This window comes from Callorhinus ursinus, unplaced genomic scaffold (assembly GCF_003265705.2).
Source record: "Callorhinus ursinus isolate GAN/ISIS: 27379988/994484 unplaced genomic scaffold, GSC_fseal_2.0 scaffold15, whole genome shotgun sequence".
In the NCBI taxonomy this organism is placed as follows: domain Eukaryota; kingdom Metazoa; phylum Chordata; class Mammalia; order Carnivora; family Otariidae; genus Callorhinus; species Callorhinus ursinus.
In genome coordinates, this window is record NW_027397077.1 from 12,868,238 (window position 1) to 12,880,875 (window position 12,638).

Here is a 12,638-nt window from a genome sequence, read left to right on the forward strand (position 1 = left end):
TAAAAACTTTAGCCAAGGAGAGAAAACAAAGCAGAATGTAGTAGCCCCAAAAAGGGATCATCTTTAGGGGTGTGAATCCAGTTTCAAGGTTTCCCTATATCTACTCAATCTAACCTACAAACAAGATTTGCAAATTGGGTGTGATGAAATGATTTGGGTAGCTTTTTAGTGGTAAAACATAAATGATTTAAAAAGGACAGAGAACTAAAAATGGAAAGACACTAGGTGTAATGATGGGAACTGTTTGTCTCTGTACATACACTCACACCCATGCCTAGAGCACATGTGAATATGTTAGGGGTGGAGGGATTTCAGATCAAGGGTGGACACACTTGTTAATACAAAATGAAACAAAACAAAGCAATAAGAGTACAAGCGCTCAGACACAATCAGTGGGCATTTATTCTGATATGTTGTTCTATCACATGGATCATATGTCTAAAAGATATAACATACTAAAAAACAAAGAACAAGAAATTAGTTGAGTAAAAACTCAAAGACACCAACCAAAGGCAAAATGATGACTTCCTCAGCAGGGTCCTCTGTCCTCTAAGAGTGAAAAGACCAGCAGTCCCATCTTTCTTATGGTAGTAGTATTTTTTTAAGTTTTTATTTAAATTCCAGTTAACATAGAGTGTAATAGTTTCAGGTGTACAAATGATTCAACACTTCCATACAACACCCTGTGCTCATCACAAGTGTACTCCTTAATCCCCATCATCTATTTCACCCATCCCCTAAACCCCTCTGGCAACCATCAGTTTGTTCTCTGTAGTTAAGAGTCTGTTTCTTGGTTTGCCTCTCTCTCTCTCTCTTTCTCTCTCTCCCTCTCTTCCTCCCTCTTTTCTCCCCCTTTGCTTGTTTCTTAGATTCCACATATGAGTGAAATCATATGGTACTTGTCTTTCTCTGACTGATTTCACCTAGCATAATACTCTCTAGCTCCATCCATGTCATTGTAAATGGCAAAATTTCATTCTTTATGGCTAATATTCCATTATATATATAGTTATATATATGTACACACACACACACACACACACCCCATGTTCTTTATCCATTCATCAGTCAGTGGACATTTGGGCTGTTTCCATAATTTGGCTATTGTAGATATTGCTGCTGTAAACATTGGAGTGCATGTATCCCTTAGAATTAGCATTTTTATATTCTTTCTGTAAATACCTGGTAGTGCAATTGTTGGATCATAAGGTAGTTCTATTTTTAACTTTTTGAGGAACCTCCATTCTGTTTTCTACAGTGGCTGCACCAGTCTGCATTCCCACCAACACTGCAAGAGAGTTCCTCTTTCTCCACATCCTTGCCAACACCTATTGTTTCTTGTTTTGTTAATTTTAGCCATTCTGACAGGAGTGAGGTGGTATCTCATTGTCGTTTTGATTTGTATTTCCCTGATGATCAGTGATGTTGAGCATCTTTTCATGTGTCTGCTGGCCATCTGTATGTCTTCTTTGGAAAAATGTCTATTCATGTCTTCTGCTCATTTTTTAATTGGATTATTCATTTTTGGGGCATTGAGTTGTTAAGTTCTTTTTTTTAAGATTTTATTTATTTGAGAGAGAGAGAATGAGAGATAGAGAGCACGAGAGGGAAGAGGGTCAGAGGGAGAAGCAGACTCCCCGCTGAGCAGGGAGCCCGATGCGGGACTTGATCCCGGGACTCGAGGATCATGACCTGAGCTGAAGGCAGTCGCTTAACCAACTGAGCCACCCAGGCGCCCCTATAAGTTCTTTATATATATTTGATACTAACCCTTTTTCAGATGTATCATTTGCAAATATCTTCTCCCATTCTGTAGGTTGCTTTTCAGTTTTGTTGATTGCTTCCCTCACTGTATAGAAGCTTTTTATTTTGATGAAGTCCCAATAATTAATTTTTGCTTCTGTTTCCCTGGCCTCAGGAAACATATCTAGAAAGAAGTTGCTACAGCTATTGTCAAAAAGGTTACTGCCTGTGTTCTCCTCTAGGATTTTGATGGTTTCCTGTGTCACAGTTAGGTCTTTCATCCATTTTTGAATCTATTTTTGTGTATGGTGTAAGAAAGTAATCCAGTTTCATTCTTTTGTATGTTGCTGTCCAGTTTTCCCAAAACCATTTGTTGAAGAGACTGTTTTTTCCATTGGATATTCTGTCCTGCTTTGTTGAAGGTTAATTGACCACAGAGTCATGGGTTCATTTCTGGGTTTTCTGCTCTGTTCCATTGATCTATGTCTATTTTTGTACCAGTATCATACTGTCTTGATCACTACAGCTTTGTAATATAACTTGAAGTCTGGATTGTGATGCCTCCACCTTTGCTTTTCTTTATCAAGGCTGCTTTGGCTATTCAGGGTCTTTTGTAGATGCATACAAGTTTTAGGATTGTTTGTTCTAGCTCTGTGAAAAATGCTGTTGGTATTTTGATAGGGATTGCATTAAATGTATAGACTTCTTTGTTAGTATAGACATTTTAACAATATTTGTTCTCCAATCCATGAGCACAGAATGTCTTTCCATTTCTTTGTGTGATCTTCAATTTTGTCATTAGTGTTTCATAGTTTTCAGAATACAGATCTTTCACCTCTTTGGTTAGATGTGTTCCTAGGTATTTTATTGTTTTTGGTACAATCGTAAATGGGATTGATTCCTTAATTTCTCTTTCTGCTGCTTCATTATTGGTGTATAGAAATACAACGAATTTATATACATTGATTTTGTATCCTGAGAATTTACTGAATTCATTTATCAGTTGTAGCGATTTTATTGGTGGAGTCTTCTGGGTTTTCTACATAGAATATTATGTCATCTGCAAATAGTGAAAGTTTGACTTCTTCCTTGCTGATTTGAATGCCTTTTATTTCTTTTTGTTGTCTGATTGCTGTGCCTAGAACTTCCAGTACTATGTTAAATAACAGTGGTGAGAGTGGACATCCCTCTCTTGTTCCAGACCATAGAGGAAACACTCTCAGTTTTTCCCCATTGAGGATGACATTCGCTGTGTGTTTTTCATATATGGCCTTTATGATTTTGAGGTATGCTCCTTCTAAATCTACTTTGTTGAGAATTTTATCATGAATGGATGTTGTGCCTTGTCAAATGTTTTTTTCTGCATCTATTGAAATGATCATGTGGTTCTTATCCTTTTTTATTAATGTAGTGTATCATGTTGGTTGATTTGCGAATACTGAAGCACCCTTGCAGCCCAGGACTCACGTTATTAGCAGGAAAGAGCTTAACAGATGAGAAATGGTAATAAGGTCTCTTCTTGGTTACATTTACTTAATGGAAAAACAAAACAATCTCTGAAAAGCAAGATTTTTTTTAAAAGAAGACTTTACTCAGTGAGAACTTACCAGATCTTGTAATGTGTTAAAGTGGCAGTGAATTCTAAGATTGTTAAGTGATTATTTTTCACATTCTAGTGAAATGATACCTTCTGCCCAAAGCCAACTGGATAAAACTTCTACCCAGTTAGAACTCTGGCATTTCCATGCAAGTCTGACAGAAGATCTTACAGCTCTGAGTTGAAGTCTGGTGACTATACCCTATGAACAGATGCATAATCTATATATTTTTGTAGCTGTTATGAGTTTTAAAGCTCATTTATTCTTTTCTCTATCTCCCAAATTTTGGCGGTAGCACTACTTTGATAATAAATACACCTTTTTAAAAAACACAGGCTTTTTGTAGCATAAAATAATTTTTTTGGCTTTTAATGTCAATGTGACATTAAATATAAGTCCTATGAAATTAACCTGAGTTTTACTAACATAAAATAAATAAATAGAACGCTTTGATACACAAACTTTCTCTTTGTTTTTCCCCCCCTCTTGGTTTTCAGACATGCCTGGTTATTGTTACTTTCAAAAAAAAAAAAACAAAAAAAAAAAAAAAGAAAAAAGAAAAGGAAACTTCACAAAACATACTAAACTTATGACTCATCCTTCAAATTAATTCAATTAATGCTTGTTGAGCATCTGTCCAGTGTCAAACTAGATGGTATCATTCAAAGAAATGAGACAGGGTCCCTGCCCTCAAGAAGCCTTAAAATATATGGGAGGTACCTGACAAATTCTTTTATGTCTACCTTAATCTTTAACCTTACTACCCTTTTAATATGTTGTGGAATCCATACTTTTTCCTTGCTTTTAAAGGTCTTAGCATTAATTGCTGTGGCTCTTTTTAGAGTTTACTATTACTAGGTTTACCTGGCATTAACTGGGTCTTGAGTCAATTTTCTGAGGTTCCTGCAAGTATCCAGGAGACCAGAAAAATGATGTACTGTAGGCATAAATATGTGTGCACTTCCTAATTTAACTCAGGGACTGAACAGCTGACATATCACATGAAGATTAATAAACTCACACAGCCCAGTGGTTCCTCAGGCAGCTATGACTACTGTCTGATGCTACTTCTTTCTCTGGTGTTTGAAAAACTAGAGAGACCAAATGATAGAAACAATCAGCGTTATTCTACATTCTTTGTGGACATTATAATAGCACTTCTGGGCCTGCTTTCATTTATTAAAAATCTTGTTTTGTAGTTATATCCACCTCTACACCATAAGCATCTAATCTCTGCACTTTTTTTTAAGATTTATAAATTTGAGAGAGAGAGAGAGAGAAAATGCAAGTGGGGGGAGGGGCAGAGGGAGAGAATCTCAAGCAGACTCCCTGCTGAGTGCAGAGCCCAACCGGGGCTTGAGCCCAAGACCCATGAGATCATGGTCTGAGTCGAAACCAAGAATGGGATGCTCAACCGACTGAACCACACAGGTGCCCCTGTATTGGTTCTTGAGAGGTATTTATTGTGCAGAATCGCAGGGAGGAATAAAGGTGTATATAGCAGATTGCCAATAGCAAACAGTCATGGTGGTTGTGCATTCAAGTTCAATTCATTGTTGCACCTCTCATCAGGGTTCAAACTGAAGGGAAAGGACCAGTAAAGCAAGACGATGACAAATACCTGGTAACAGAGCAGGCGTTAAGCCCACACATGCCGTAATCATCATCCTCAAAGCGGAATCTAAAAGCCCTGCCTGGTTCCTTGTGCGGTAATGTCATCTATTCGTAGGCTTGTGACATGAACCAAGAATAGCAGCCAGCATGGCAGGAACAGCAGGACTGTTCTCATTGATTCCAGTGATTTTTTTTTTTTTTAAGGAGTTGGGGAACAGTGGCGGGCGGAGTGAAGAGATGGTCTGCCAGATCATTTGTTGGCTGAAACAATCCTTAGAATTTAAAATGATAAACAACCAGACCTCTGGACTATCTAAATATCTGAAGTTCTATTTAAAAATGTTCTCCTTTGGGGGAAATTTCTATTAACCCTCCAAAATACTGTTAAGAAATTCTAATAAAGATGTGGTAGTTTATGCATTGCAGTAAAAGCAAGACATTTTTTAGATCTAATTATAGGACTGGACACTTTGGTGAAGAAGCAATTTACTTATTAGGGTCTCTGATTTTTCCCTTTTCATAGGTGGAAAATCTATTCAGGGAACATGTAATTCAAGCTACGTTGGTACTATGGGTTTTATGTTTATCAGGCATTCACAATGTACCCAAGAGTACAGGGCTAAATTTTTTTAAAGATTTTATTTATTTATTTGACAGAGAGAGACACAGCGAGAGAGGGAACACAAGCAGGGGGAATGGGAGAGGGAGAAGCAGGCTTCTCGCGGAGCAGGGAGCCCGATGTGGGGCTCAATCCCAGGACCCTGGGATCATGACCTGAGCTGAAGGCAGACACTTAACGACTGAGCCATCCAGGCACCCCAAGAGTACAGGGCTAAATATTTCTGTTCATCTGGGTTAATGCCCAGAGGATTTTGAAAAGAAGAGGAAAAAAAAAACCCCAACATTGCTGTGCCACTATTGTATAAGTGGGCATTTAGAAGACTTGCTTTGCAGACATTTTCAAATGTGGGTCTGCCATGCTTCACACACAAATCTGCCTGAATAACTAGGTGCAGATTCAACTTTTAAAAATGACATCACATTTTATGCACTAGGGAAACTGGTACATCCTTTCATATTGCAAACAACCGTCTTCTTATCTGTTTTTAAATCCAAACTTTAGCTCACTGGGCAATTTTAGAAACAGAGCATTCTTCTTTCATGCTGCATATTAAAAAGAAGAAATCTTAACAGTAAAACTCAGAGCAGGCTCACGTGCTTCAAAAAAGTAATTATTTAGACTAGCTCGAGCTCCCTGTTGTTTTCATTCCTGCAGACCACACACTTGCTGGGATGAAATATGGACAGGAGGCAACCCTACTGCATGCTTCCAATGGTAGTAAAAAACAGACATGATGAAATGGGATGGGCCTCCTCCCCAGTGCGTGTGTCCCTTATCCATGCTGGATTGGGGACCTGGTCTGTGTGTGTTTGCAATCAGTCAAGAGCATCTTTCCTCTATCTTCTCTATCCCTACAAGGAGGCACCTGGCCCAGCTCTGCACCCATGAGGCCTCTCCACAAAGCTGGGCAGTTTTCTGTAATCCTACAGGCAACGGGGGCTCAAGGAAGCAACCAGGCTTTCAGCTCCATGGTACAGGATCATAAAATAGTGGAACAGGCACAGTATTTGCAGTCCACACTGAGAGATTTGACATCAACTTCATCACGTGCTGGCTCTGGACCCAGGCAAGTTATTTAAGCCCCCCCAAGCCTCTTCTGGAATATGGACAGCTATCTAACCCTAACAAGGACAGCTATCTCATAGATTATTATAAGGATTAAATGAGATATATAACCTATAAAGTGATTACATAAAGCTGATTTACTAGGTACTCAAGAAATGTCAGCAGGTATTGCTAGAATTATTATTGTTGTGATTACTACTAATTATTATTAAACCCCTCTCTGGGAGGAGATAGTTTGCTCATAGGTTTCATGGCTTCTGATTTTCAAGTCACCTATGCATATCCTCTTTCCGTTCCAGATGCAGTCAGGGAATGAGCCCTTTGAATTGGTAAGCCTCCATCCCCATGGCTCCTCCCTCAGCAGGTTTCCATGACTGCATGCCTGGACCACTGCAGCAGCCTCTCAGCTTGCCTCCCTGGCCCTAGCCACTTCCTCCGCTGTCCCCTGTCCTACAGACAAGGAGACTAACGTGTCCAAGGTTCCACAGCTTGTCAGCAATGGAGCTGGGATTTGAACCCTGAATCCCAGCTACTTAGAAAACAACAAACAAACAAAGGAAAAACATCTATTTAAAATCCTCTAAACCAGATCTGAACTCCCATCTCCTGCCTTCTCTCCTGCAGCTTCCTCAGAGTATCCTCAACTGTGGGCAGACCGATCCATGGTAGTCCCCAGGCATTTCCTTGTCCTGTCATTCTTCCAAAGCTTTGCTCAGGCCACTGGGTCCTCCTGGCCTGCTATCACCTCTGCCCTGTCCTGCAGAGCACCCCAATCAGAACCAAGCTCTCCAGACAGAACACTCACTGTTCACAACATTCTCATGAGATGGATCCATTTTCCTGGTCTTCTACTGCTGCTAGGGAAGAATCTCTCTCTCTCCATACTTAATGAACATTTTCTGGTGAGCAGGAGGTTTGACTAGGTTGGACCCTCACTGCAGTCAGAGGCCGAAGAGAGATGGATCTGAAATGGGTGTCGACTTCACAAATGGGTTCAGGGGCTAAGGTAAGAGGTAACTCCGATTTGCTAACTAAACAAAGATATTCAATTTAAAATCTCCAGAGATCTTAACCCTCGCAACTGTTGTAACAGATTAGTTTATTATGAATTGTAATCACAGATTACAGAGTCACCTACACAAAATCAAGAACTTTTAGAAATCAAAGCAACCTTTGGGTGTATTTCATATAAACACTGCATTTTATAGGTTGGGAGAGTGAGGCAGAGAGAGAAGAAGTCACTTTCAAAATCAAAACATGACTGATGGTAGCACCAAGCCTGGAAGCCAAGACCCCTGGGTCCCGTGTACCCAGACACCCACCATTCATCCATGCACCCAATCTAGACACAATGGAGAAAACAAGGTAAAGACAGAAAGAAACAGACGCACTTACAGCTTCTTCCAGGTGTTGCTGATCTGGATTATCATTTGGTGTGTGCCTCAAGATTTCTCGAAGAAGCAGAGGGTATTTCACTAGACGGCTCCTTGGAATATCAAGAAAATTCCAGAGATCTAGCTTGCGGCTAAAGGGGGATTCTAAACATCGCTGTAGGAAATCCTGGACTCGATGGTCTTGTTTTTTGTGGTCCAGCAGAGCTTTGGCGGCGACTTGATTGCTACAGTAGCTGTCGTAGGAGCTGAGACAAGGCAGCTAGGAAAGGAACATCAAAACAGGGTTGGAGTGTGGAGCTAATTGTGCTCTGAAGCTACCAGCGAGTATCACTTGAGCAGACTGAACAAAACCTAACTGATCTCCAGGCCTGGCCAACATTCCTTTATGTGCATGACTAGAGGAGACAGGACTAGTGCAATCTTCAAAATCTCAGGCAATGAACAGTTTTTAGGGTTTGGCTTGCTTGCACGAAGTTATTTTCTTAGTTGCACATTTAGTTTCTTGATTGTTAAGACCCCATCATAATTTGTTTGGGTTTCTGCCAATCTAAGCTAGAAACAAAAGAACCAGAAAAACTGCATACACATACAGCTCAAAATTTTCCTGAACTTCCAAAAGTGTCTGGTGAGGGGAAAGCTTCCTATCTTTAAAAACAAACAAACGGGATTTCTTTTAAAATTATTCATAAGAAACTCATCTGGAAGACTTAGTGGCATAACAAGAAAGCAAGGAGTCAGACTTCATGGCCCAGCCCTTTGCAAGGCCTGGTGCAAGCATCTCTATGTTAGCTGAAGGTTACCTGGTTCCAAGGTGGGCCAATTATAAAGAACTCCACGAAGTTAAAGCAAAAGTATAATTAAAAAATTAGATGCAGGAAGCATTTAGAAAAATCTTTTAAGTTAGATTCTTGTCTATACCTCATGGTTAACATCACAACACCATGCAAAGAACATTTAAGCCTAAAGACTTTGGAACACTTCAACTTCACTATCTTCCTTCCAGCAAAATACTAATTTCCCTGACATGTCCCATCAGTCACACTGTGCAAACACAGAGTCAGAGACCCAGTAAGAAGGCTGTTCATCTCCCTTTTCCACTCCTTCCTTTTAGTGGCACCCAAGACTCAGCATCCTAATGCATGGGCTGTCAGCTTCCGGAAAGGTACCAGAGGCAATAAAAAGCTGCCAGTGGCCCCACTGTGTTTGCTTCTCTCTCTTGGACTAAGGAGCCACATTTACCACAACCCCTGACCTGTGGAGGGATTCAGAGCAAGACAGTGGCAAGAGGGTCTTTAATTTCTGCATCCTCAAACTTTGCATTGGGCCTACCATCCACAGACATTCAAAGTTTATATTCTGAATGAACAAATAAATGGTGTTTAATGGTTTCCAGATTAGGTAATATTTGATGGCCTGGGAACATGGCTTAGAAATAAACTGTGGCAGCATCTGAACAATGGGTCAAAGTGTAAGTATTCTGGTGCTTCTTTTATACCTCTTATTGAAATTATTTTCTCAGTGACTGAAACCAAAAAAAAGATACCAAGGAAGTAATGTTTAAGTTCACTGTCGAGTTTAACATTCTTTGGAAAGGTCTACCTTCCTTATGGGTCATAAAAAACACAAACCTTTACTTGTGTTAAAAAGAGCTGCAGAAATGCTTTCCTCAACCTTATATTTGAAAGTAATGATAATTGCTACTTACACACTTACACACACACACACACACACACACACACACACACACACACACACACACACACACTCCAGAGGTGGTATTGTGGCTTGTAATTTAGATTTTCAGAGTTAATTAAAAAGAGCTTCAGGCCCTCTTAATTTCATTCCCACTTCCTCGCCTTTTAAAAAGACTTGAAAATGCCCAATGTTTTCATTATGGAGAAACAAATGAGCAGTAACTATCAGATGTACACCAGTGAGGAACTCTGACCACACTGCTGCTCACCCTCCAATGGGCCATTACCCTCTGATCCTGCCGCCCCCACTGCCATGGCAACCCGAACCAGCTCTGGTCCTGTTCACACCTGAAAGGGTGCTCATTTCCTGGGCATGACCTGAAAGGCGATCTGGTTCAACCCCACTGGCTAGAAAGGACCATGAGTGATGACTTGATAGGGAAGGAAGAACGTACACATCCTGGTTCCCAAATACATACACATTCACTTACATAAAATGTGAGAGGTGATAATACAGTGGTTAAGCGGGCAGACTCTGGAACCAGGGATAATCATGCTCAAAGCCTAACCTGGACAGTTACTAGTCAGGTGACCCTTCTGAGCCTGTTTCCACACTTATAGAATGCATATACTACTGTCCTATCTCTTAATGAGATAAGGCAGACAAAAAAAGAGCTTGGCTTCTGGGTAAGAATCTGTAAGTACTAGCTATTAAAGCAAAAGTATAATTAGTAAAAAATTATTTTTTTGTTATATCCCTAGGATATTTTTATTGAAGAAGTTGTGGTTTAGAGAAGCAAAACTACTTGCTCAGCTAGAGACAAAACCAGTCTGCAGCATGTTCTTCCCCCACCCTTCTCCCCAAAGCTCTGAACTCCTTGACAGCTCTTTAAATAGACCATCAAGAATTTATAAAGGAAACTGTTTCACTTTCTTTAGAAATTCTTTCTATCTCCCTAACCTTGTGAAAAGCGGCAGAACAAACCCATTTTTTTTTTTGCTTCCATGTACCCTGCCTCTCTCTATAGAATTAAAACTTAATTAGAACCCAAATTAACATGAGAACTTGCTGCCTTGGAGAGCTTGTAAATTATTCAAATTTATTAAATTATATAAATATATTACTGAAAAAACGTTAGCATGAAGATAAGTCGCTGAAGTTGTTTCTGTCCAAGAGGGGAAGTGTATGGGATCAGGCCTACACCGGTGCGGGAGACGGATCCTCAGTGACCAGGGTGGCTCCCTGAGGAAACCACCACTCTGCTTCAGGCCTTCAAAGTACAAGTAATTGATTCATTCTAAGGTCAAAAGGACTGGCCAGGCCTGTCCCATCTGGGAGGCTCACTAGTTTAAAAGGTTTTTTTTTTTTTTTCCCCACCTTTTTTCCCCAGGGGAGGGGGGAGGTTGAGGTGGGGGTGGCGAATAAATCAATTTTTCATGGGTCGAATGGGCTCTGACTTTTCTCATTCAAAGTCCCCTCAGATGTTTATTTTGTTCTGTTAAAAAGACCAGAACTCAAACAGATGTACCCCTTGGTTTACAGTTCCCACTCGCACGGACACATCTGCAGTTAAAAGTGGGAAAACATTTAACAGCTCGTCGGGCCTGATAAATAAGGGCCGTTTCTCATGAGGTCTGGTCACAATGGGCCAGTTGTTTAATTTTAGGCTGCTCTTCAAGCTTTAAGTCCCCATTTGATGTCTGAAGGGTTCAGAGAGCAGTGGAAATGGTCACATTTCCTTTGAGTATGTACAGAAAAGGCCTGCAAAAGCCACCCCCAGATCAAACCAATTTCCTAATAAGAGTGGCAAACACTTACTTCAGAAAAAAAATTAATAACAAGGCAAATAACAAGGTAAATTAATAACAAGGCAAAACCACTTCTGCTTCTGGTGTGAACTGACAGTTTGTATATGATGCCTATGGAAACCATGTCGTTCTATATTGCCATCTCGTCAAAGACAGCAGCATCGTGCTAATTTTGGAGTGTGGCCTCAGTGGCCCCCCCATGCCCATCAAAGCAGCCCACAGACTCAGGAAGTTTAAGAAATATTGAGGCAGAATCTCTCTTCTCATTACACCTTCTCTGTCTCCAGCTGGCTGGCTCTCTTTAGAGAAATTTCTTTGAAGGCTAAAGAAGTTAAAACACCTACCACATCTTATAATAAGTCAAAAATATAAGATGAATGAGCTCTCCTGAAATATTAAGGCACGTTTTCTAAATTATTCATCTTAGAACATTGCTTGCCTTTCAGATGCCCTTGGGGTATTTCGGCCTCCATGCTAAAAGTGACTTCTGAACTAAAGCTATCCAAGTCATGAAACCCTCAAACTTTCTTGATCAAGGCAGTAATTGAGAAGCAGAAGTTAGGATAAGGGATCAACATCGAAACGCAGGAACCGGAAGGCCTAGGAAGGTTAAAATATAACTACAAGTGTAACCGGATCAAGAGAACTCACACAGTGATAGTAGGATTTATAACCTTCACAACATTCCCCAAACAGTGGGATTACTCTAATGCTGGCTGCCGTAGCAATTCCTGCCTATTTTTCTGGAAGACTGTGTGGATCAGAGAGATGAGAGATCTAACCTTGCCTGGAAGAAGTCATCAAAGTAATCTGCTTTTATTACCTGCTTCATGACAAATGAAAACCACCTGGAGCTGGGCTGGTACACTCAAAGACTCAAAGGAAACAGAGGTATGGTAATAGGGAATGGTGGGGACCGTGGCAAAATAGAAAGTGCATGCCTGGTCTAAAGAACGTTAAGCAAATGAATGACCACATTATGCACCCAACAAAACACAAATTCAGCCCGAAGACCATAAATTTAGAACCCCTAATCTAAGGTCACAGCTATTATTCTTTGTTTAATTAGGAAAGGGAATGGGTTATTTGGGATGAAGGT

General features: G+C 40.3%; 1 protein-coding gene across 8 annotated transcripts in view; it reads right to left on the bottom strand.

Annotated features, from left to right (window-relative positions):
• Positions 1 to 12,638, bottom strand: part of ARHGEF3 (Rho guanine nucleotide exchange factor 3) — a 329,819-nt gene that overhangs the window by 8,315 nt on the left and 308,866 nt on the right. For all 8 annotated transcript variants that reach the window (XR_012380906.1, XM_025885066.2, XM_073901404.1 and 5 more), the window contains one exon: positions 8,038 to 8,295. Coding sequence is in view for 7 of the 8 variants with exons in the window: in XM_025885066.2 (XP_025740851.1) it covers positions 8,038 to 8,295 (258 nt within the window). In the remaining variant the exon portion in view is untranslated. The remainder of the gene's footprint in view (positions 1 to 8,037; positions 8,296 to 12,638) is intronic.